The sequence below is a fragment of the Myotis yumanensis genome, unplaced genomic scaffold, assembly GCF_028538775.1.
Source record: "Myotis yumanensis isolate MYYU_CA2020_CCGP unplaced genomic scaffold, mMyoYum1.0.hap1 SCAF_4, whole genome shotgun sequence".
Classification (NCBI taxonomy): domain Eukaryota; kingdom Metazoa; phylum Chordata; class Mammalia; order Chiroptera; family Vespertilionidae; genus Myotis; species Myotis yumanensis.
The window spans coordinates 40,790,697-40,817,604 of NW_027223755.1; the positions used below are offsets into that span (position 1 = coordinate 40,790,697).

Here is a 26,908-nt window from a genome sequence, read left to right on the forward strand (position 1 = left end):
CCAAGTTACCTATGCCCTAATCCTAAAGTATGTATTAAGTCTGTTTTAGTGGTTTAGATATTTCTAGCACACTTTTATAATTGAGAGGGGGAGAGCAAATTGCCTTTAAAAAATGTAGTCCATGAATTCAACTATATAGGTATTATATAAATCTATTTTTTTTACTTGAGGATATAAAGACATACTTTTAAAACCCAGGATTTCCTATTAGGGTATATGAGTTTATTTTGTTCTTAATGGAATTACTTATATTTTTAAAAAGGGTAGACTCAATTCTTCTAACTTAATATAAACATACTTGTTTGTGACATTTTTAAATTTCAAGACCTTATTTTACAATTGTGATATATGCTGACTTTGCTGAATACCTTTAGTTTGATCACTTTACATTGGTAACAGTGTTAAGCCTTACTAATTGTATGTCATATACCAGGATTTAAGAAGGTTGTTTAAAACAGAATTAAGACTTTTAATTAATAAATTTTTATTTTATGGAAACCTCCTACTATCCCTAGACATGTCTAATTTTTTTTCCATAGCATTTGGTTAATATTTACCCACTTGTTTCTTTGACAGATGAGGAAAAAATTTGGCCCCCTTGTATTAGAGTAATTGTTATTAGATCACCAGTGTTGCAGACAGGATCACTTTTTATCATTACAGCTGTAAACCCTGCTACCATTGGAAGGTAAAATGTTTAATATTATTATATTTCTCTTATTTTAGTGGATTGTACATTTCTTGAGCAGTTATCATGAAATGTGCATGGTACTTGTTACTTGAGAACTTGTGCATGGTACCCAAAAAATATTACTGGCACTTACCTTTGTCACTTGGTTTTGGAAATCAATTGAGGGTATGGCTTCATAGTCCCAAAAGTGGACTGCCTATATAAAGAGATAAAAATCTCAATGATACCTTTCACAGATTTTTGTCAATTTTCTTACCTTTTGTACTGCCTTTTTTATTTATTTATTTTTTTTATTATTTTTTTTTTTTTAAATTAAATCTTTATTGTTCAGATTATTACATTTGTTCCTCTTTTTTCCCCCCATAACTCCCCTCCTTCCAGCTCCCACCCCACCCTCCACCCTCACTCCCCACCCACTGTGTTCATCCATAGGTGCATGATTTTTGTCCAGTCACTTCCCGCATCTCCCACACCCCTTTTTCCCCCAAGAATAGTCAGTCTATTCCCTTTCTATGTCCCTGATTCTATTATAATCACCAGTTCATTCTGTACATCAGGTTATTTATTCACTTGATTCTTAGATTCATTTGTTGATAGATGCATGTTTGTTGTTCATAATTTGTATCTTTACCTTTTTCTTCTTCTTCCTCTTCTTAAAGGATACCTTTCAGCATTTCATATAATACTGGTTTGGCGGTGATGAACTCCTTTAGCTTTTCCTTATCTGTGAAGCTCTTTATCTGACCTTCAATTCTGAATGATAGCTTTGCTGGATAAAGTAATCTTGGTTGTAGGTTCTTGGTATTCAGCACTTTGAATATTTCTTGCCATTCCCTTCTGGCCTGCAAAGTTTCTGTTGAGAAATCAGCTGACAGTCGTATGGGTATTCCCTTGTAGGTAATTGAGCCTCTTTCTCTTGCTGCTTTTAAGATTTTCTCTTTGTCTTTTGCTCTTGGCATTTTAATGATGATGTGTCTTGGTGTGGTCCTCTTTGGATTCCTTTTGTTTGGGGTTCTCTGCGCTTCTTGGACCTGTAAGTCCATTTCTTTCACCAGGTGGGGGAAGTTTTCTGCCATTATTTCTTGAAATAGGTTTTCAATATCTTGCTGTCTCTCATCTTCTGGCACTCCAATGACTCTGATATTAGACCGCTTAAAGCTGTCCCAGAGGCTCCTTACACTATCTTCACACTTTCGGATTCTTTTTTCATTTTGCTTTTCCAATTGGGTGTTTTTTGTCGAATCTTTGGTTTGATTATTGTACTCCTCTGGTCTGCTATTGGGTATAATATTCTTTATTTCAGTCCGTGTATGCTTACTTTCTAATTTCTTTATCGTAGCATCGAGGGTCTCATTAGTTTTCGTGAGGTTCTGCACAAATTTATGGCAAGCCCTCAAAATTGCGATTCTTAGCTCCATATCCTCCATTTCTGTCATGTTTTTTTGTCTCCGCATCTTTTATGCTTTCTTGGTGCACCCCCTTGTGGTCTCTGTGCGCAGTCTTGTTCTAGCCAAGCCTTAATTGTTGTAGTTAACACTAGAGGGATTTGACCCTCAGGCCGACTGGCTATAGGAATCAGCTGTGCGGAAAACGTCTGTCTTCTGGGGAGGCGCTAATCCAGCCTTTGCCTGAGGCGATCGGCAAATGGCTGTGCGCAGGCTTTGGGCGGGGCGGGATCAACAGGGCGGGCGGAGGGAGCAGTTATGGCCACGCTCAGTCTCGTTCCCAGAGGCTCTGCTTCTCAGAACCCCGGCAGCCGCTGCAAACCTCGGAGAGAAAGCTGCCCTCAGGTTCCAACTGATGCCGGGTAATCCCGCTTCTCCCGTTTGAGTCTGGGTCCCTAGAGACTCGCCCGGATCTGGAGCCCAGAGTCTGAGACTCACTCCCGACAGAAAACGACAACCGCGCCCTCAGCCACCAGCCCGCTTTCGCGCGCACCTCGGTACCTTTGTATTTTCCACACTGCGCCGCCTCTGAGCCTCGATTTGCTGTTCTCTTTCCTTCTAGTTGTAGAGTCTCTCTTCAGCCAGCCTTCCTGTGGTTCTGGGTGATGTCCGTTCAGTCTTTTAGTTGTATTTTTGAAATGGTTGTTTGCGGCAGCGGTCTCCGGTGTTTACCTACGCCGCCATCTTGGTCGACTCCTGTACTGCCTTTTTTAGATTTAAATTACTTACCTACAGTCAGTATTGGCCTCTTTCTCTGCTTCTTTTCCTTTACCCCTTTGTACCTTATCAGCTTGCTAGAGAGGTAGGTTTTAATGATGAATAAGATAATTTCCTTACTTTCTAACTGGAAAAATAATCTATCCTTAATTCAGATTCTATGCAATACCTTAATTTTAAATTCTTAGAGAATAGTACATACCTTTTATATGCAGTAATAGAAATGGGAGCATAGTCAAGTCAATAGATCTGGAATAAGTAATTGACATTAGTAATTGACAATATGAAGGATATTTTGTCTAACTGAATGTTTATTAGCCTGGGATATATGTACCAAAGAATAAAAGTAATTCTGGAACCTTTCAAGTAGGAAATTTAGAGTATGATTAAGGAAACTGGTCTTAGTGTGATAGAGAGACTTGCATTTTAACATATCTTTTGTTTGTTTGTTGTTTAAAGTATTACATATGTCTCCTTTTTCCCCTATTGACACCCCACCCCGGCCACTCCCATCCCCAAGGTCAGGCCCCCACTGCCCCAGTGTCTGTGTCCATTGGTTATGCTAATATGCATGCATACAAGTCCTTTGGTTGATTTCTAACGCCCCCCCCCCCCCGCCCCGCCCTTTGCCTCTTGTCTCTGGATCTATTTTTGTTCATCAGTTTATATTGATCATTATGTCCCACATATGAGTGAGATCATGTGATATTTATCTTTCTCCAACTGGCTTATTTTGTTTAGCATAATGTTCTCCAGTTCCATCCATGCTGTTGCAAATGGTAAAAGTTCCTTCTTTTTTATAGCAGCACTAGAGGCCCGGTGCACAAAAATTTGTGCACTCGGGGGGGGGGGGGGAAGGGGGGGTCCCTCAGCCCGGCCTGTGCCCTCTCGCAGTCTGGGACCCCTCAGAAGATAACGACCTGCTGGCTTAGGCCTGCTCCTGGGTGGCAGAGGGCAGGCCCAATCCCTAGGTGCAGCTCCTGGTCGGGCTCAGAGCAGGGCTGATTAGGGAGTTGGGGCGCCACCCCCTGTCGTGCACAGAGCAGGGTGGATTGGGAGGTTGCGATGCCACCCTCAGTCACGCTCAGGGTAGGGCCGATTGGGGGGTTGGGGCACCGCCCCCTGTCACACTCAAGGCAGGGTCGATGGGGAGGTTGCGGCACAACCCCCTGTCACACACAGAGCAGGGCCAATCAGGGGGTTGGGGCGCTGCCCCCTGTCACGCACAGAGCAGGGCCTATCAGAGGGTTGGGCGCTGCCCCCTGTCATGCACAGAGCAGGGCCCATCAGGGGGTTGGGGAGCTCCCCCCTGTCACGCACAGAGCAGGGCCGATCAGGGGGTTGAGGAGCTCCCCCCTGTCACTCACAGAGTAGGGCCGATAGGGGAGTTAGGGCACCGCCCCCTGTCACACACAGAGCAGGGCGGAACAGGGGTTTGGGGCGCCGCCACTGTCACACTCAGGGCAGGGCCAATGGGGAGGTTATGGCTCTACCCCATCACACACAGAGCAGGGCCCGTGGGGGGGCGGGTTGGGGCGCTGCCCTCTATCACCCACAGAGCAGGGCCGATCAGGGGGTTGGGGCGCCGCCACTGTCACACTCAGGGCAGGGCCGATGGGGAGGTTATGGCTCTACCCTGTCACACACAGAGCAGGGCCTGTGGGGGGGGGAGTTGGGGTGCCGCACCCTGTCACACACAGAGCAGGGCCGATCAGGGGGTTGGGACGCCGCACCCTGTCACACACAGAGTCGCAGGGCGATCAGGGGGTTTGGGCGCTGCCCCCTGTCATGCTGATCCGGTGCCAGGAGGCCTCGCGGCTCCGCTGATCCCGGTGATGGGAGGCATATTACCCTTTTACTATATAGGATAGAGGCCTGGGGGCCGGCTGGTTTGCCCTGAAGGGTGTCCTGGATCAGGGTGGGGGTCCCCACTGGGGTGCCTGGCCAGCCTGGATGAGGGGATGATGGCTGTTTGCAGCTGGTCACACACCCTTCAGGGTGGGGGTCCCCACTGGGATGCCTGGCCAGTCTGGGTGAGGGGCTGAGGGCTGCTGCCTTCAGGCTGGCGATTGACTGAAGCTCCCAACCGCTCCTTTTTTTCTTTTCTTTTTATTCTGGGCCAGCTTTAGCTCTGGCTCTAGCTCTGAGGCCTCAGCTGCTGAAAGCTGGTATCTGGTTTGTTTGCAATGTATAACTCCAGCTCTGAGATCCCAGTGGCTGAAAGCCGGTTTCTGGGGTTTTGTTTAGCTTCTATATTTGTTAGAATGTTTCAAACTGCCAGCTCAGAGGCCGGCAAGGCAGGCGGGGAACGTTGGAGTCCTCCTTCACTGAAGCAAGCAAGCCTCATGTTCGCTTCCAGCTGCCTGGCTGCTGGCCGCCATCTTGGCTGACAGTTAATTTGCATATACTCACTGATTAGCCAATGAAAAGGGTAGCGGTTGTACGCTAATTACCATGTTTCTCTTTTATTAGTGTAGATGGTATTTCATCATGTAGATGTTTCACAGTTTTTTAATCCACTCATCTGTTGATGGGCACTTAGGCTGTTTCCAGATCTTAGCTAAGCTATTGTAAATTGTGCTGCTATGAACATAGGAGTGCATATATCCTTTCTGATTGGTGTTTCTGGTTTCTTGGAATGTATTCCTAGAAGTGGGATTACTGGGTCAAATGGGAGTTCCATTTTTAACTTTTTTAGGAAACCCCATACTGTTCTCCACAGTGGCTGCACCAGTCTGCATTCCCACCAGCAGTGCATGAGGGTTCCTTTTTCTTCACGTCCTCACCAGCACTTGTTGTTTGTTTATTTGTTGATGATAGCCATTCTGACAGGTGTGAGATGGTACCTCATTGTTGTTTTGATTTGCATCTCTCGAATGATTAATGACTTTGAGCATGTTTTCATATGTCTCTTGGCCTTCTGTATGTCTTCTTTCGAAAAATGTCTATTTAGGTCCTTTGCCCATTTTTTGATTGGATTGTTTATCTTCCTTTTGTTAAATTACATGAGTTTTCTGTAAATGTTGGAGATTAAACCCTTATCTGAAATAGCATTGGCAAATATGTTCTCCCATGCATTGGGCTTTCTTGTTTTGTTGATGGTTTCTTTTGCTGTGCAGAAGTTAGTATATCTTTTCTTAAACATTATCTTTTAAAACAAACAAAATATTTTTAAAAATTATTTTCATGTCTCTAAGTGCTGCATTTATATATGCTTCAAAAATTATTAAAGACATGTTTCTTAACTGTGCAGAGAAAAAGATATGGAGCATACTCTCCGAATCCCTGAAGTTGGTGTCAGTAAGGTAAGCTCTTTGATTTTACAAATACAGCACATTGATATAATTTTATAAGTCATCATTATAGCAGAAAGCTTAGAGTTTTTCCAATTTACTAGAAAGGTTAATAGTCAATGTAGTAATGCTAATGAAAGTAATACAGATTTGTTTGTTCCACTGCTTGAGAAAATAAAAATTAACAATTTGAATGAACTAAATTATGTTTAATTTTTAAAAATCTGGAGCAGAAGTAGAGAAAATGTGGACTAATTTAGGTACATGAAGTAATACCAATTTAACAGGTATCTATTGAGTGAAATAAATATGCTAGATATTATGACAGTTCAAAAATGACCCAGACCTACATTCAGGCTACTTTTAGTTGATGTTTACTTAGAGTTCAGAGTATTTTATATCCCTGGAACAATATATTCTCTCCTAGTTGAGCCTCTAATGGTTTCTTTCAGGAAAAAGAACAGTTGAGTTTTCAAAAGAATAAGGACAGAGTTACAACTTAAATCACAAGTAAAAGAGTCTATACTTCATATTTATCTTTTTTGTTCTGTATTTTCTGTTGTTTTTCTTCCTCCCTTCTATGGCTATAATATTTCCCCCTTTTTTGTTTTCCTTTTTTGACCTTTGATCAATCCCCTTTTGTTTCTATTTAGTGGGATTATAATACGGATCTAAAGTATATATTTTATATGATTTTTGTTTTTTTTTGAATGAAATTTCTCACTATTACTTTGGAAGTCCAGTTATTTTTACTGTGTTTGGACTCATTCAGAGAGGAGTAAATCCTCATAATCTTAACTCTGACCAAATTATCTTGCTTTTTAACTTTCCTGTGAACCTTTATTCTTTTGCCCCCAAAGAAAACCCAGTCTGTAACTTAAATAGCAAAGAACTCCTTCCCTCACTCCAGTCTAAAAACACAGGTGGTTCAGTGGTGGCATTTCTGCCTTTTCTTTCTTTCTTTTAAACTATCATGTCCACTGGTGGGGTAAATAATCTGTTAACTGTGAAATCAGTTTGACAATATATATTATATCACACATATCCAGGTAGATAAAAAAATTTATCCCCCCCCCCCCCCCCCCCGCTACACACACACACACACACACACACACACACACACACACACACACACACAAACATACACACTTTGTATTACTATTAGGGAAAAAAACAGAAACAAGTATTTTACCACTGGATAAAAGATTTCATAAGTTAAAAGGGGGAAAAATCATAGATGACAGGACAATTTTAAGTAATTTAAGTTTGAAGTTCTTTATATATTAAGAAACAAATTTAAAAGGCAAACTAGAATAGTCAGAAAAATATGACAAAATATATCTCCTTTACATTTTAAATGTTCATACAAATTCACTTTAAAACCCCACTGTGATACCAATAGATAATTAAAGGACATAAACAATTCAGAGTAGAGAGAATATCATGGTTATTCTATGAAAACCAATTTTTCTCATAATTTAAGAAATACAAATGAAGCCAAGATGTCTGTTTTCATTGATCATATTTATTAAATATCATTCCTGTTGGGAGCATAATTTAGAACAGCTCTTTGGAATAAGGTTCCAAGTCAGGAGACTTGAAAATATTTAAATTCTTTGATATAGTTATTATCTAAACAACCCAACTGAATAAAACATACGAAGGGCATGTAGAGGAAATTTACAGAATAGGAAACCCAAATGGCTAATAAGAATAAGAAAAGGTTTCAGCTTCAGTAGTAATCAGGGATGTGCAAATTAAAATCACAATGATGAGATTTAATTTCACACCTGTTATGCTTGAAAAAACAAAATTCTGACAATACCAACTGTTAAGTCTATTAGAACAACAAGAATTCTTATAGGCTGCTGATGGGAATATAAATTGGTACAACCACTTTGGAAAACAATATGGCACTATTTAATAAAGTTTAAGATTTCCATATACTATTGCTTAGTAATTTTATTCCTAAGTATATACTCCAGAGAAACACTTGTATTGTCCACAAGAAGATTTAATGTACAAGAATGTTCATAGAAACATTTAAAAAAAATCTTTAATCTTAGGGGAAACCTGGATATCCATTATCAGAAGAATATGTAGATTGTGGTGCGTTTATACAATGGATTACCATTCAGCACAGTGGTACAACTGTGCACAATACCTGGATGTACCTTATAACCTAATATTTAACCAAAGAGGCAAAAATAAAAGAAATATGTACAGTAGCATACATTTGCCAGAACTCATCAGCCTATACATTTAAGGCCTATGCATTTCCTGTATATAAATTACATCTCAAAAATTCATACAGTATGACTCTCATATCAGGTTCTGAACTAGGCAAAATAAACATGTATTGTTTATGGATACATAGATATGTGGTAAAATTGTAATGAGATGTGTCACCTATAATAATAAAAGCACAATATGCTAATTTGACTGGACAGCCGAACAACCTTCCGGATGTCCTTCTGGACGAAGCCTGGGCTGCGAGGGCCAAGGCAAGCTGCCACAGCTGCAAGGGCTGAGCCCCTTGCACGAATTTCGTGCATTGGGCCTCTAGTCTATATATATAAAAGGCTAATATGCAGTGTCCCCTCAGGAGTTCGATCAGGAGTTCAGCCGGCAACTGGGGAAGGGAGGCCCCAGCCAGCAGCCAGAAGACCCCTATCTGCCCTGATTGCCGGCCAGGCCTAGGGACCCTACCCGTGCATGGGTTTCATGCACCGGGCCTCTAGTAATTAAACATTGAACCTCTGAAAAGGAAGGGTGGGGGATAGATGGAGTGAGGTATACATTGGTGGATAATTTATTTAAAAAATCTGAGGCAAATATGGAAAATTTTATTAAAGCTGGGTCACAGGTAGATAAGTTCAATATATTCTTTTGTGTGTTTGAAACATTTTCATGAAATTTTAAAAAAATAACCTTATTGTGATATAGTTTATACACCATACTAGAGGCTTGGTGCACGAAATTTGTACACGGGGGCAGGGGTTGTCTCTCAACTCAGCCTGTACCCTCTCCAATCTGGGACCCCTTGAGGGATGTCCGACTGCCCGTTTAGGCCTGATCCCACTGGGGCTGGGCCTAAATGGGGAGTCAGACATCCCTCTCACAATTCACGACTGCTGGCTCCCAACCGCTCGCCTGCCTGCCTGCCTGCCTGCCTGCCTGATTGCTCCTAATCACTTCTGCCTGCCAGCCCGGTCACCCCTAACTGCCCTCCCTTGCCAGCCTGGTCGCCCCTAACTGCCCTCTCCTGCTGGCCTGGTCCCTCCCAACTGCCCTCCCCTGCAGGCCTGGTCACCCCTAACTGCCCTCCCCTGCAGGCCTGGGTCCCCCCCAACTGTCCTCCTTTGCTGGTCCGGTTGCCCCTAACTTTCCTCCCTTGCAGACCTGGTCCCTCCCAACAGCCCTCCCCTGCTGGCCATCTTTGACCACCTGGGGGCGGCCATCTTGTGTGTTGGGGTGATGGTCAATTTGCATATCACCTCTTCATTATATAGGATACAATTTGCCCAATGGAAGTATATAATTCAGAGGTTTTTAGTGTATTCACAGAGTTCTGCAATCATCACATCAATTTCAGAACATTTTCATCACCAGAAAAAGAAACAAACCCAATAGTAATCACTCATTTCTTTCCAACCCCCACAGCCCTATGCAACCACCAATCTTGTCTCTATGGATTTGCCTTTTCTGTATATTTTATGTAAATGGAATTATATAATATGTAATCTTTTGTAACTAGTGTCGAGTTACACTCCCTCCACGTTCTGCGTGGAGTAGGGTTCAGTACCTGAAAGAGGAGCCACACAGCAAATGAGAGAAAAAGACACGAGATAATTTTGCAATATTGGGGGACCAGGCGGGCAAGTCCCGAAGGACTTCCTCCCATGCTCAGGCTGCTCCAATCTTTTATTGATCTGGAGTAGCCCTTAAGAAAAGGAAGTTTCAATGACACACAGATCAGCAATTTCCAGGAGTAGACAAAAGTATCTGATTAACTCATCAATAGATTTCCAAGTGTAGGCAGAGTAACTGATTAGCTTATCAATAGATTTCCGAGTGTAGGCAGAGTAACTGATTAACAATAATCAACAAGGATCTACATAACTATCTAAGGAATTAAGGGAACTAAGATGGGGATGCTTCAACTATTATTACCTAAATTAACTGAATGGTTCCTAGATTAACTGGGTGGTGCACAGCCCTGACCTTTGCTAGGACTTTCAATGGCTACTAGCTTTTGGGGAGTCTCTGTCTAAACTCAGCTAGTGAAGACAATGAATGAATGGACTCCGGCAACTAGCTTTTTTACTTAGCATGTTTTCAAGATCCATCCATGTTGTAGCGTATGTCAGTACTTCATTTCTTTTTATTGCCAAATAATATTCCATTTTATGGATATACTACATTGTGTTATTCATCAATTGATGGGCATTTGAATTGTTTCTACTTTTTGGCTATTTACTGGTCAACTGCCATGATATTTTGAATTCAATTAAAAAAGGTCCACTGCTTGTGTCTATAGATGGTTAAGAATAATGCTGCTATGAACATTCATGTACAAGTTTTTGTTTGGATGTATGGTTTTCTCTTGATTCAGACCTATGAGTAGAATTGTTGGGTTGTGTGGTAACTCAGTTTAACTTTTTGAGGAACTGCCAGACCCCTCCAAAGCAGCTGCACCATTTTACATTCCTACCGTATTGTATTGTATTGTACTGTATTGTATTGTGTATGAAATTTTTAATTAAATATTTCTGCAGCTCTTTATCCAATTAAAGAGACATGTATTGAATACATATCCAGTATTCATATGTATGAGTCACTGTGATATATACTGAGAGGCAAGCAAAAATGTAAACTAATGTAAGCAGTAATTATAAGCAGTATAATAACATTCACATATTCATATAACTTCATAAGTATTAGATAAACAAAGTGCTGTGGAGCAAGGATAGAGTAATTAGTCCTGAATGTTAAAAAACTGGAAAACTTCTCTGAGAAGTTGACTTTGAATGTTTCAAATCATCTTTTGAATTTAGAACTTTTAATGATATAGACAAGTACTTATATTTGGTAAAAAAATAATTTCAAATTGTTTATATGGTATAGTCTCAACTATATTTTAGAAGTAGGAAAGGTAGGACACACTGAATTATTGATAGTTATAGGTAGAATTATAGGTGACTTTTTCTTCTGGAGCCTCCACATTTCTACCAGAAGCATCATAGTACTTTTGTATTCAGAAAAAGTATTAAAAATAATAAAAGTTAAATTATCAGGGCCTAAACTCCATTGTGTCTTATCATAGAGAAATTGTTATCTATGGTTTTAAAAAGTATACTATTTTATAATTACCTTGTTTCTTTTTTAAGTTTCATGCAGAAATTTATTTTGACCATGACTTACAAAGTTATGTCCTTGTGGATCAAGGCAGTCAAAATGGTACAGTTGTTAATGGAAAACAGATTCTTCAGGTGAGTGTGTGTGTGTGTGTGTGCACGCGTGTGTGCATGTATGTATATGTGTGTATACATGTATATATAAAAATTACTTGCACATTATTTTTAAAAAATGAACCGAAATTTTTTATTCCTGAAGGCCATAGCTATTATATATATCATTTGGCTAGGTCAGTGTTCAAGTCCAAATGTGTTACATGGAAGGGAATTCTGAAAAAGGGCTGAAGAAGGATATAATAAGTTAATACTTGACTATTGAGTTTTGACTTCTAATTATGTATCTATGCCTTGTCTTAAGAGATAAATGCATTTTTAAAAATATGTTTTTATTGCTTCAGAGAAGGGAGAGGGAGAGATAGAAACATCAATGATGAGAGAAAATCATCTATCACTGCCTCCTGCAAGCCCCTTACTGGGGATTGAGCCTGCATCCTCAGCATGTACCCTGATTTAGACTTGAACCTGGCCTCATGGTTCATAGGTAGATGCTCAAACACTGAGCCACACTGGCAGGGCGAGATAAATGCATTTTAAAGCTATTCAGAGTAAATGTTTTTACAGCAGCTTTAGGGGTCCTTTTTTGTGTTTTTAAAATTTTATTTTAATGAAAGTATTGCTAAACTTTAAATTCCTTGAAGGTAGCGGCTATGTCTATCCAATTAACTCTTCTATCTTCAACATGTAGCAAAGTGCTTGGCACTGGAAGGGAGGACGTATACTTAAAAAATGAAATTGTCAAGAGGAAGAAGAATAATGATGCACTTATCCCCTGAACACTTAGTCTTTATTTGTTTTGGTACTAGATTGTTTAAAGTTTGGGTGGGTATTTCTCTGATAGGATTGGGCATGGAGATAGGAGATTGTGTTATCTTCTCCACTAGTAGAACATTATGGATCATCCTTAAGTTGTGGAAATGTGTGTGCATATGTATGCCTATCTCATTGAGAACCATCTCAAAAATATTTTTGTTATAATCAGACATTACTTCCATTTGACATAAAATAATCATATGTAACTCTTTTTGGATTTCTGTTTTGTAATTTTTCCCTTCAGCCTAAAACTAAATGTGATCCTTATGTACTTGAGCATGGAGATGAAGTGAAAATTGGAGAGACTGTGTTGTCCTTTCACATTCACCCTGGCAGTGATACCTGTGATGGCTGCGAACCAGGGCAGGTTAGAGCTCACCTTCGTCTTGATAAGAAAGATGAATCTTTTGGTATGTGAAACTATTTTTAATGTGCATGATAACTTTCAAATTCACTGGAGTGTGCTAAATATGTATCAGTTGGCTACGAGCTTCATATCTTGATATAATACTATGTTGAGAGAATTGATATATATTACTGATTTTAGAGAGAGGAAGGGAGAAAGGGAGGGAGAAATGGAGGGAGGGAGAGGGGGAAAGATGAAGAGAGAAAGAGAAACATCAGTGAGAGAGAGAAACGTCCATTGGTTGCCTCCTGAACTCTCCCTGACTGGGGATTGAACCTGCCATCTTTTGGTACAGGACAACGCTCCAATCAACTGAGCCACACTGGCTAAGGTGAGATAATTTATATTTCAATAAATATTGTCAAATGAGACTAAGAAATGAGATGTATTTAAAATTTGAGAACTAGGCTAGTCTGTTATGATTGTAGTTGATTTTTCTGTATAATAGCTGTTCTTTTATAGCATTAGGTTACTTTCTGTCTAGGAGGTAATCATTAGCTCTGTCTTTGCTAATCTAGTTTAGTAGGCTTTTGAAGCAGCTACATATTCTTCAAAAGAGTAATTGTGACACAACTATAATAGATTGGTTTCCTTTTAACATTTATTTACTGATATGAAAAAGTCATCCACAGTTAAACTCTGTCATATAATAGTAACTATCTACAAAAAAGAGAAAGATGCAAATTGACTGTACCTTCATGATGCCCACCAGCCAATCAGGAGTGAGTATGCAAATTAACCAAACAAAGATGGCGGGTTAATTTGCATACACAGGCACCAAGTGGCCAGGGGCGGGGTGGGACGCAGGTGTTGCGCACCACCCCAGCTGCTCCGGGCCTCTGGGAAGGTGGAAAGGCAGCTCCAGGCCGGAGCGAAGGTGGTACTGGCAGCCAGGGGAAGGAAGGCCCATTCTTGCACGAATCTTCGTGCATTGGGCCTCTAGTTATAATAATAAAAGTGTAATATGCTAGTTAGACCGGACGTCCTTCCTTCCAGACAAAGCCACAGTGAGTGGGGGCCGAGGTAGAGGCTGCAGAGGCCCCGGCTGTGGCAGTGATGGGCGGAGGTTGGGGCCAAGGCCCTTGCATGAATTTCGTGCATTGGGCCTCCAGTAGAAAATAATAGGTCAAGATATTAAGAGTTATTGGTTGATATGCTTTCCTACTATAGTTTATGTTGATGTATCATCTAAGTATACACCATGATTTTCTGTAGAAAGTAACACTGGGAAGTTGCTATTTTGCTTTAAACTCACTCATCTAAGGCTTTTAAAATTTAAATAGATACCTTGAACTAGTAAGAACAAATTTTTTTCACATCAGTTTTCCCCCTAAATATCAATTTTACATGGTCATTGTATATTTTTTGTTTCCTGATGCTAGATCATGAAAATAAGTATGACACTTTACAAAGTAATATAAATCTTGGGATCTGTGGTTTTTCTTTTGCACATGCCTGCGTTTCTTTGGAAAAGTCACAGTATTTAAGAATCTTAGTGTTTGTTGTTTCTTTTGTTGTCTGTACTATTACATTCCTATAATCTTTGGGTTTTGGTTTATTTTCCAAGTAGATTTAATTACCAAAATGTTGAAAGGACATCATCACAACTCAAGATTCCTTTATATTAATGTTTATTTGCACATTTGATTAATTTATAGATGGGATGAGAATATTATTAATTAGTTTTTAATTATTAAATATGACTATTTTATATAAAATCTGTCAGCTTTAGTGAGTTTTTCTTTTTAAATCAGACTCACTTTTTCCTTTTAGTTGGTCCAACACTAAGCAAGGAAGAGAAAGAGTTGGAAAGGAGAAAAGAGTTAAAGAAAATACGAGTAAAATATGGTTTACGGGTAAGGATGTTAAGTATCATATGTGTACCTGATTTTGAATAAAAATGCCTTTAGATATGCATAGCCACTTTCATATATATAAAAATAGTTATTTAGAATGATTTTGAAGTTTATGTAATTTCTTTTAGTTGTTTACTGTTGTTACCTTAACAACTGTTGAGGTTGAAGTAGAAAAAAGATAATAGTACCCTACATTTTTTTAAATTCAAATTCTTTATTGTTTAAAGTATTACATATGTCTCCATTTTCTTCCCTACATTTTGATAGCCATTTCTGGTTTTAAAAACTTGCATTCAGCCCTAACTGGTTTGGCTCAGTGGATAGAGCATCAGCCTGTGGACTCAAGGGTTCCAGGTTCGATTCCGGTCAAGGGCATGTACCTTGGTTGCGGTCACATCCCCAGTAGGGGGTGTGCGGGAGGCAGCTGATCAATGTTTCTCTCTCATTGATGTTTCTAACTCTCTATCCCTCTCCTTTCCTCTCTGTAAAAAAAAATCAATAAAATATATATTTAAAAAAAAACAAAAAAAAAAACTTGCATTCAAATGTTACCATAAAAGAACATAGTTGAAGGGCTAAAGCTGCCTGATTTCAACACTTGTTATAAATTACAGTAATACAGTATAGTATTGGCATAAGGATAAACAAGTCAGGGAAACAGAATAATGAATCCAGAAATAAATCCATATAGATAGACAGGTGTGTGTGATTTCAGCAAAGGTGTGAAGCAATTTGGTGGAGAAGGGGTGGTTTTTTTAAATGAATAATTAAGTTACCATATGCAAAAATAACAACAAAAAGAACTTTGATTCACACCACATAATATATAAATGAATTCAAAAGGGATCATAGATATGAATTTAAAATCTAAAACTATGCCGAAACCGGTTTGGCTCAGTGGATAGAGCGTTGGCCTACGGACTGAAAGGTCCCAGGTTCGATTCCGGTCAAGGGCATGTACCTGGGTTGCGGGCACATCCCCAGTAGGGGATGTGCAGGAGGCAGCTGATCGATGTTTCTCTCTCATCGATGTTTCTAACTCTCTATCTCTCTCCCTTCCTCTCTGTAAAAAATCAATAAAATATATTTAAAAAAATCTAAAACTATAAAACTTTTCTAAGCAAACCTTTTAGGCAAAGATTTTTTTATATATCTAACACTGAAAGCATAGTTCATAAAAGAGCATATTAATAAATTGCACTTCCTCTAATACTTCTGTTTCTCCAAAGACACTGTTAAAAGGATGAAAAGATAAGCCACAAACTGGGAAAAATATTTGCAAATCAATCTGATAAAAATCATACATCTTATATCTAGAATACAGAATGAACTCTGAAAACTCAGTAAAAACAAGTCAATTAAAAAATGAGCAAAAGATTTGAATAGATACTTTCAGCTGATGTACAGATGTCAAACACATGAAAAGATGTTCGGTATCAGTAGTCATTAGGAAATACAAATTAAAAAGAATTAAAAAGACTGACCATAACAAATGTTGGTAGGCATGTAGAGGAATAGGAACTCACCACTCTAATCTAAGGTATTTATCCAAGAGAAATGAAAGCATATGCTCATATAAAAACTAGTAAACAAATGTTCATAGCAGCAATTTTTCTAATAGCCAAAACTGGAAAAAATTTATGTGTTCATTATGAATGGATAAATAAACTGTGGTATATGCCTCTGTGGTCAAATACTATTTAGCAATAAAAAAGCATGAGCTACTGATATGGGCTGCAATATGGATGAATCTCAATGCTGAGTGAAAGAAGCTAGACAAGAGTACATAGTATATACTTCCTATATAATGAAGAGGTAGTATGCAAATTGACCATCACACCCCTACAAGATGGCTGCCTACGACCAGGCCGGCAGGGGGGTTAGTGAGGGACGACCAAATGACTGAACAGCAGGCTGTGTGGGGTGACCAGGCCAGCGGGGGGCCATGGGGGGCGACCAGGCCAGCAGGGGGGGCAGTTGGGAGTGATTAGGCTGGCAGAGGGGTCAGTTGGGAGCGATCTTGCCGGCAGCGGGGGCAGTTAGGGGCGACAAGGCCGGCAGTGGGGGGCAGTTAGGGGTGATCAGGCCCGCACGCAGAGGCAGTGAGGGGTGATTAGGCCGGCGGGGGATGGGCAGTTAGGGGCAACCAGGCAGGCAGGCAGGTGAGCGATTAGGAGCCAGCGGTCCAGGATTGTGAGAGGGATGTCCGACTGCCAGTCGGACATCCCCTGAGGGGTCCCAGATTGGAGAGGGTGCAGGCTGGGCTGAGGGACACCCCCCTGCCTGCACGAATTTCATGCGCCGGGCCTCTAGTCTATTTATATAAAACTGTAGGAAAACAAACTTACATGTGATAGAAAGATTGCCTGGTTGCCTGATACAGGAGAAGAAGGATGTGCAGGGAGGATCTGAGGGATAGATTACAAAAAAGGACAAGGACACTTGTGGGAGATGGATTTGTTTATTGATTGGGGTGATGGTTTCATAGGTATAGACACATCTCAAAAGTGTCTAATTGTACACTTTATGTGTAATTTATTGTATGTTAATATACCTCAATAAGGCTGCCCCCGCTGCTGTGAAAAGTATTGCCATTTAATCCTGTAAGTAGACCAGGAAGGTAATATTTTCAGTTTACATTTGAGAAACTAAAGCTAAGGGTCACTCAGTTACTAAGTGATAGAGCTAGGTATAGAATCTAGGTCAGTGACGGCAAACCTATGACACGCGTGTCAGAGGTGACACGCAAACTCATTTTTTTGGTTGATTTTTCTTTGTTAAATGGCATTTAAATATATAAAATAAATATCAAAAATAAAAGTCTTTGTTTTACTATGGTTGCAAATATCAAAAAACTTCTATATGTAACACGGCACCAGGGTTAAGTTAGGGTTTTTCAAAATGCTGACAGGCCGAGCTCAAAAGGTTCGCCATCACTGATTTAGGTCTAAATTAGTGTATTTGTCCAGTGATTTTTACACTTCATGAAGATGTGGGAAAGATGCTCCAAAATAATATATGTACTGCAAAATTGTATTTTTTTGTTACTTTTGTGCTAATGGACAGAAATCATAATAGAAAAAAAAATGTCAGGGGACTAATGTGGGAGTAAAATAAAAGATATATAAGGAGGGAATAAAATGTTTTCTCAAAAATTTTAACTCGCCATAGCTGGTTTGGCTTAGTGGATAGAGCATTGGCCTGCAGACCAAAGGGTTCCGAGTTGATTCCAGTCAAGGGCATGTACCTTGGTTGCAGCCTTCTCCCCGGCCCGGGACCTGGTCGGGGCTTGTTCAGGAGGCTACCAATCAATGTGTTTCTCTCACATCGATGTTTCTCTCTGTCTTTCCCTCTCTCTTCCACTCTCCCTAAAAAACTCAATGGAAAAAATATCCTCAGGTGAGGATTAACAAAAATATAAATAAATAAATTTTAACTCAATTTCTGAATCATCTTTTGGAGAAAAGCCCATTGAGATCAGTGGTTCTGTTTTGCTTCTCTGATTACAAGCAAAATTAGGTAAAAACTTCTGTGGTACTTTCCTTGAATTGCACTAGCAGCCCCTAGCAACTCTGGATGAATGACATACTTTTTACATAAAGATCAACAAGTAATAACAAAGGGTGGAGAGAAGCCTTCTCTGAAGCTCCAACCTGAATTGACTACCTGCTCTTTTGTGCTTACTGCCACATACTATGTATACCTCTATTGTTGAACCAATCATACTGTAGCTTGCTAAAGATTATGTGTCTGTCTTCCTGGATTATAAATTTCTTTGTATTCCATCACCTAGCATGGAGCTTAACATACTCTTTACTTAATAAGAATAAGGAGCATGGCCCGGCTGGTGTGGCTCAGTGGTTGAGTGTCAACCTATGAACCAGGAGGTCACAGTGTGATTCCTGGTCAGGGCATGGGTTGTAGGCTCAATCCCCAGTGTGGGGCATGCAGGAGGCAGCTGATCAGTGGTTCTCTCTCATCATTAATGTTTCTATCTCTCTCCCTCTCCCTTCCTATTTCTGAAATCAATCATAGAAAAAAAATTTTTTTAAGAATACAGAGTATGTTAAGCTCCATGCAACTTAACATATTCTTTACTCATAATTCACATATGATTTATATTCTGTATACAACTTATGTTTTAATACAACTTTGAATAATATAAACAGTTTAAAGGGGATGGAATAAAAATAGCATATTCAATAACATAATTGTCTTCATTTATATCATGGCTTGTTTTAATTAATTGTTTAATAGAGACCACATTGAACAATATTGCTAATAAGGCATATATACAGGCATTACATTTTTATATATTTGTTTTCATTGAGTATTTCATATTTATAAAGAATACAGACTATGAAGATGAAAAGGCATTGAAGAACCCAAAATATAAAGATAGAGCAGGGAAACGGAGGAAGCAGATTGGAAGTGAAGGAACTTTCCAAAGAGATGATGCTCCTGCATCTGTTCATTCGTAAGTATTAACTTTTCCAAAGTAGTTTCTAAAGTAGTTGTACCAATTATTTTTAATTTATTCATTTATTATAAATGTGACCTAAGTGGTCTTTTAGAAATCAGTTAATCATCTTAATTTTTTTTTAAAGTGAAATTACTGATAGCAACAAAGGTCGGAAGATGTTGGAAAAGATGGGTTGGAAAAAAGGAGAGGGCCTGGGGAAGGATGGCGGAGGAATGAAAACTCCGGTAAGAATTGCGTTTTCTTTCACTCTTTATTCTTTAGCAGGTGTGTTGACTGTGTACCTAATATATGCCAGGCATTGCCTTAAGAGCTAGTACTATAGTAGCAAGCAAAAGCAGACGTGATTACTGCCTCAGTGGCATTTATGATTACCAAATACATATATGTGCATTGTTTTATTTTGGTTTTAATATTTTCAGGAAGCCTCTTAAGAGTTTTTCCTTCAGTGGAGCTAGGATAGTGTTATTTCCCAAGTCAAAGTTTTTCTGTATCATTTAGTTGTTTTTAATGATTTCATGGTACTAAGCATTGCAGGAGCAGTTACAGTGTTACTTTACAAATAGGCAGATTTTATATTAGCTGGAGAATCTGTTTTGGGTTCAGGAATCAGAGCATGTAACAAGCAATAGAGAGAATAATGTTTGAAAAACAATACAATGATTTAATTCCAGTCTCATGGTTCATCCGAATTCAGATTATCTTTCACAAAAACCTTACAAAGTAACATGACTGAAGAACTTTCTTCATAATTACTTGGTACCTAAAGAAATAATGAATGAATCACGGAGTTTAATGTAAATTTTCTCACTTCATTGAAATACAATGGGAACAACATAGGTTTTATAGCTAGACCTAGGTTAAAATAGTGCTCTGCTGCTTACTATCTGTGGGACTTAGGGCAAGTTTGGACTTCAGTTTTCATATGTAAAAATGGGGGTAAGAACTGTTTTTCAATGATGTCATGGAGATAAAGCTCCTAGCATGGTGCCTGACATATTAGGGACTCAGTAACTGGTAGCTTTTAATGGGTCCCAGCATAATGGGAAGTATTCCCCTCCTTTTATGAAAATAAGCAATTGAGTTCTTTTTATGACTTCACTTACGTAGGTGAGGCTAGGATAGTAGGTTTAAATACATCTATTGCTGTACTTTTGATTAGAGTAGGATGACAGATTCTGCAGCATTTCCATGAATTTCAGTGCTATTTAAGGAGCACTCTATTTGTTGTTGAGGGAACTGTCCTTATTGACAGACAAGACAATGTAAAAAAATTTAAGTTCCATGTATAATCATGTATGTATTTCTGCATGTATCTGATACATTTTGATAGGTTTTTCTTTTGCATCAATCTTTTCTAAATCAAAAGAATTATACTTAAAATACTAAGTTGGACAAAGCAGATTTTAATGTGCTTTGACTGTACAGTAAATAATTCCTCTGCTCAACTTTTGGTAATAGATTCAGCTTCAGCTTCGACGAACACATGCAGGCTTGGGGACAGGTAAGCCATCCTCAATTGAAGATGTTCACCTTCTCCAAAACAAGAGCAAGAAGAACTGGGAGAAAGCACGAGAGAGGTTTGCTGAAAACTTCCCAGAAACTAAGCCTCAAAAAGACGCACCAGGGACTGTTCCTTGGGTCAAAGGGACTGTAGAGTGAAGGTCAGTCCTAGAACACAATTCAAGCTTTTTAACAGAATCTGGAACTTTTCCCTCCAAAAGAGCCAGTGGCATGAGGGAACCTGTATCACAATTTACCCCCTCATGGTTCAAATATGTATAATAAAGTGTGGTTTGCAGCTTTTAAAAAATATTTTTTAAAAACTAGTAAGTAGTGAATGTATCAAGTTATTTGATGGGTGGATTAAAGTTCACAGGGCATGGATGAGCTTATCAAACTTTGTTATTTTATCTTGTCATTTATAAGACCTACATAAGTAACTAGCCATATCAGCAAAAAATTCATATCCCCACTAATGATTTAAATGTACATTTGTCTTTGTCTCCATATGTTCATTATGTTGAGAAAACATGGGTAGAGGTGCATAAATTTTATTTTCCTTGAAATAATGTTAAGTAATAGTATTGAAGAACTAACGAACAGGTGACACGTAGAAAATTAGTCTTTCATTGTTTTCTTCTGTGAAGAATCTGTTGATTTGTACTATATATTAAGCATTTACATTGGTTTGTTTCATAGATTAAATATTTAGATATGAACAATTGAGTACAGTATTGAAATATTCATTGTACTGGCATTTGTAGTTTTGATAAATCCCATTGCTGGCAATGGAGTTTTGCCAGATAAATCTAATTTCTACTGCCAACAGATTATCTAGCCAAGGCCTCAAACTCAAGTATTTATTGAAAATGTTCTCAAATGCAATAAACACATTGTAACATCAGAAAGAGTGATTCATTGAACCAATGATTTAAACATACTGGTCTGCTTTGAACTCACTACCAGCCAGAATTTTCCTTTTGAAAGTGGCAGAGCAGTGACAAGAGGACTCCCTGGAATGCTGGAGAGCTGCAGTGCAGTTTCCTGAGTGCAGGTGTCACCGCTCTGCCAGTTATCACTATTTTCTTCCGTTGGACTTTTCTCTCAGCTCTTGTCTGGGAAATTAATGCTGGAACTGACCCTCTTTTGGCAGTGAATATAAGCTACAGCTCCCTCATCTGCTATAAAGAAATGTCTTCAAGATTTAGAATAGGAAAGAAAAATTCTGGGGAAAAAAAGTACAATAAGGAAAATAATTCAGAAGAAAAGGCTACCTGTTGGAATTTCTAGTCTAAATGGTATAGGGTACGTCAAAAGAAAAGGGAGTGAGGAAAGAAAAATAAATTTATTATTAAAGATGAGACATGTGACCAAGTTATTAAGTCCCTTAAAGCCTAAGTTGGGATAATCAGAGGCCCTAGAACTCCAGATGTGGTTATATTTTTCTGTATCCTTCCTGGCCACCTACACACTCTAACACAAATATATGTGCATTAGACTTGGAGGCAACAGGAGTTTCCTGCATTATTTTCTCTAAATTAGAAAAATAATTACTCATCTAAATGTGGTTTGGTACTGGTGCCCTGTATATAGGTAACAATACAGAATTCCCAAAGTAGAATTTGCTTCTGGTAGATCTTACTCATTGGGTTAGTATACTGTCTATATAGTTCCCATTTTTATAACTGTTTTGCAGAAAACTTTTTTCATTGTTTTCTTTTGTTAAGAAAATGGAAACTTGAAAATGGTGATAAAAACTAAAAAACAACCCTGAAATATATGTGATACTTGCATTATTAAACCCCTTTGCAGATCAAAGTCTCAGGGCTACACTGTATAGTGGTTAAAGCACTGAATCATGTTTGTATCTATTTCCAATTATGAAATAATATTCATTTCACATGTCTGTCTTAAATAGAAAATGAGAAAATGTATATAAAACCACTTTGTAAACCATAAAAGTAGTACAAATGTGAGCTTCTGTTTGTTCAGAAGCATACATGTCAATTATGTACAATTTGGATTACACGTAAAATTGTTTTGTGTCTAGTATTTTAAATTATAGTTTATTCACACTATGTAGAGTTATTAATTTAATAGCCTTTAAGGGTTATTTTAAGTGGAGCTACAAGTTGCTAATTTGAGAAATCTTAACATTTTATATTTTTGCCAGAACATGAGAAGTTGGTAAAATTGAGAACAGAAGAAACTATCAACATTAAAGAAAAATAACAGAAATTTTTTTCTATAATTAAATAGTTAAGAAATACTTTTTTTCAAAAAGAAAAGATTTTTTTTTCTGCTTTTAGACAGTTTTTACTTCTGATGATTCACCCGAATCAAATACCTTCCAACGTATTGTGTAAAATATTATTTCTTAATTTGGTACATTTTCAAATTGCAGGCAAAAGAAGATAGAAATTTCCAACAAGGTAGAGCAGACGTATCAGAGATTTTGCACAAGGCCACCCTATCGAGTTGCAGGACAGAGGGATGTGCTTGGCAGGGAGCCAGAAAGGCATTTCTGGACCCAACACGTTCTCAGGAACAGTTGAAAGTATTTTCTCTAACATCTTATTCTAAATGGCTTATTTTTGTAGGGCATTACTTTTGTGTCTGAATCTTTGATTCAAAATGTTTTATTTCATCTTTTTAGACTGTAAAGTAGGAAATACATTTGGATTCTTTAAAATGAGTCAGCATTCATGTGTGTGTCTGTTTATCTCAGCCCAGGCTCTCACTCTGCCTTTCTGCTTTACTGTTCTTCGTGTTAATTGTGGCTTTGTAGTTGCAGAGTGACTTTTGGAACATCAGTCATTACATTTATTTCTGAAACAGGCAGAAGGAGTAAAGAGAGTAGTGTTTGTTTAGTTCTCTTGTACAGGAGAGCAAAGCCTACTCAGAAGCTCTCATAACACACTTCTCCTTACGGCTGCTAGCCAGAACCTGGTAACATGCCTACCCACAGCTACAAGGGAAGTTGAAAAGGTGAGCAACAGGATGGTCTCAGTTGACTTAAGCCAATCATGAACCATCACCTGGGGCTGACCATGTTGCTACTGGAACAGAATTTGGGTTCAGTGAGCAAGGCAGAAAGGGGACAGTAGAATGAGCAGGTAACTATCTGCCAGAGGGTTGGTTAAATTGTGATACAGTCCTACCATACAATACTTTGTAGCCCTTCAGGTGAGTAAAGTAGAATTATCTATACTCTGATATAGAAAAATAGTCTCACTGAATTGCTGCTTAAAAAAACCCAGATTATAGAAAAGTGTGCATAGCATAATCTCATTTAAAAAATATGGGTACATATTATTGTTTTTAATATTAATTACCCAAGGAGTGAACAGACTTATTTTTTATTTTATTATTTCTGTATTTGAAGTTTAAAGTAGGTATACTTGTGTAGTTAACTGGGTATAACCATACACATTTATGGCAAATAGGAATGTAACACCAGAAAGTGGAGAGGCCTTCAGGGCTCAACCCCAGACATCTTCCTCACTCTCACATGCCCACTTTCATGTACCATCTATATACCCAGGACTACCAAGTTCTTTTAGTCAGGATGCATAACTAATTCAAAGTCACCGTAAATGCATCTTGTCCAAGATTGAGCCCATAGTCTTCTCCAAACCTGGTCTCTTCCAGTTTACTCAGCTGGCAGCATCATCTAGCTAGTTGTGCAAGCCAGAACCTAGGAGTCCGCCTCTATTCAGTACCACCACCTTCTCTTTCCTTCCCCCTAATTTCCAACGTATTAACTCAATTCACTGTCACCACTCACCTGGACTATTAAAGTAACCTCCTCACTGGTCTCCCAGCAGCCACTCCCTCCCTCCCTCCAGTCCATCCGCATTGCAGGCATAGTGTCTTCACAACTCCCATTTCATCATCTCCTGTTTAAATCCTCCAAGACTTCTCATTACTCTGAGGACAGAAAACAAAATCCTAGCCCATAAGACCCTACCTGGTCTAGCCACTGCTAAGTTTTCCAGTCCTATCTTGTATCTTCCTCCCACTTGGTCTCTGGGCTGTGGCATGCTGGCCTCTCTTTTAGTTTCTCAGACATGCCATGCCCTCTCTCATTCTAGGGTTGCTTATATTCTATTATGCCTGGAATGCTCTTCTTGCACCCTTTGACCTAGTTAACTGACATATTCTTTAGATCTCTGCTAATTGATTCTTCTTCAGGGATGCCTCATTTGTCCCCCTAGACCAGCCATGGGCAAACTACGGCCCGCGGGCCGGATCCGACCCGTTTGAAATGAATAAAACTAAAAAAAAAAAGACCGTACCCTTTTATGTAATGATGTTTACTTTGAATTTATATTAGTTCACACAAACACTCCATCCATGCTTTTGTTCCGGCCCTCCGGTCCAGTTTAAGAACCCATTGTGGCCCTCGAGTCAAAAAGTTTGCCCACCCCTGCCATAGACTAATTGCCTTTGATAAATATTCTTGAAAATCCATATTCGTTTCACTTAGACTGCTTATTTTGGTTCACAGTTATATATTAATTAGCGTGCTAGTGTATACTTGTCTAGATTCTGAAATGCCATGTGGGCAAGACCTTGGTTTTTCTCACAATTGCATTCCTAGTGTCTAGTATCAGGTGTCTTACACTCTCACAGGCATAGAAGTGAAAGAGCAGGATGGGTTTGGGGGACTGCAAATGGCTTGATACGGATGGAGTTTTGTGGGACTGAGAAACATGAGAGGGACTGAGTAACAGAGGACACAGTCCCTTAGTGAATTATGAAATCAAGTTAGTGGTTGGAATTAGTGAACATTGAGCGAAAGCTTGGTTTTCAAACTGTTTGACAGAACCTATGGCATTGCTTTAAGAGCTGTAGCTATGCATATGCTTGATGAGGGTGGAAAGGGTTAGGATGCCAGACTGGTGACTCCATTTCTCATGCTTGTTACCAGAATAGGTTTGTAGTGATCTTGTCAATTCAGGCTTCCAAATAGATTACATATGTAGGAAGGTTTTCACTGCTTAAAGAAAAGGGGGTGGAGTGGGGTCGGATGGGGGAGAAGAACTGAGCCACTTACCTACAGCCATTCTAGCATACTGCGTTAAGAAATTTGGATTTTATCTTTTTTTATTATGAAGGATGTTAAACAGAAAAGGGCCCTCATTAGATAGCTTTATAGCAGAATAATTGGCTGATTGATGAGAGGTAGAGTGGAGGCTGGCAGACCTCCTTGAGGGTTTGTTTCATTTATCAAATATTTATTGAGCACCCATCAGATGCTGTGCAGACCTGGAAGGCAGGGACCTGGTTTCTTTTATCCACTGATGTGTCTTCAGTACCTACCACAGGTGGATGCTTAGGAGGTGCTCAGTAAGTGCTTATTGGTAGGGTGGATGGAACACACATTTGTGATATGTCAGGCACTGTACTAGGCATTAAACATATATTATCTTCTTTATTCCCGATAATATTTTATGAATTAGAATACAAGCTTAGAGAGGTTTTAATTTTGCTCAAGGTCAAAATACCCATGACAAAGTTGCAGAGCTAGGGTTTAATCTTGATTCTTTTCATCCCAATGGGATGGTTAAGAGCACTGGCTAAAGAGTCTGACTGACCTGGGTTCAAATGATAGATTCACCACTCCCAAGCTGAATGACGTTTAAAAATTTATTTAATCCTGTATACCTTAATGTCTTCATGAGGTTGCTGGGAAGTTTAAATGAGATGAGGCCTATGTGGCACTGAGCACAGTGTCCAGTGCATAATAAACCCTCAAATCTTAGAAATTACTAGTATTATTATGCTGTGCTACCATTACCAAGGGTGTTGAAGATGGTGGAGATGGTGGTTCTTGAAGCCAGGGAGGTTGAGGTAAGAGGAAGGGCCATCTTCTTTCTTCGAGGTGATGATAGGAGAAAGATGTGGACAAGAAGACTGAGTCAGGAGCTGGATTCCTTAATGATTTTTGGAGAATGAGCAGGAAATTGATAATGAGAAAGACAGTGAGAAAGGGTAGAGGCTATTGTAGATGAGTCTTATCCTCAAAGAAGGGATGGATTCTGCATGACTTTGGAAAAGGAGCTATCTGAAGAATGATAGGAAGACCTAGCAGGCCCATCCTGGCTCTTGCTACCCTGTGGGAACAAGGGAGCTGCAGGGAGGACTCCACAAACTAGGTTTCAGCTACTCTTATAGGAAGATCAGTCAGCAGATATCTATGAGGTGCTTCATACAGACACAATTCC

At 39.1% G+C, this 26,908-nt stretch overlaps 1 protein-coding gene across 1 annotated transcript in view; it reads left to right on the forward strand.

Moving 5' to 3' along the window:
• The window catches only part of AGGF1 (angiogenic factor with G-patch and FHA domains 1), a 37,730-nt gene extending 14,357 nt beyond the window's left edge, over positions 1–23,373 (forward strand). Inside the window, exons 7-14 of the mRNA XM_070412215.1 lie at positions 577–688; positions 6,107–6,158; positions 11,537–11,638; positions 12,678–12,843; positions 14,613–14,695; positions 19,045–19,172; positions 19,303–19,402; positions 20,637–23,373. Of these exons, the coding sequence (XP_070268316.1) occupies positions 577–688; positions 6,107–6,158; positions 11,537–11,638; positions 12,678–12,843; positions 14,613–14,695; positions 19,045–19,172; positions 19,303–19,402; positions 20,637–20,837 (944 nt within the window). The 3' untranslated portion in view covers positions 20,838–23,373. The remainder of the gene's footprint in view (positions 1–576; positions 689–6,106; positions 6,159–11,536; positions 11,639–12,677; positions 12,844–14,612; positions 14,696–19,044; positions 19,173–19,302; positions 19,403–20,636) is intronic.
• Positions 23,374–26,908: the final 3,535 nt, after the last annotated feature.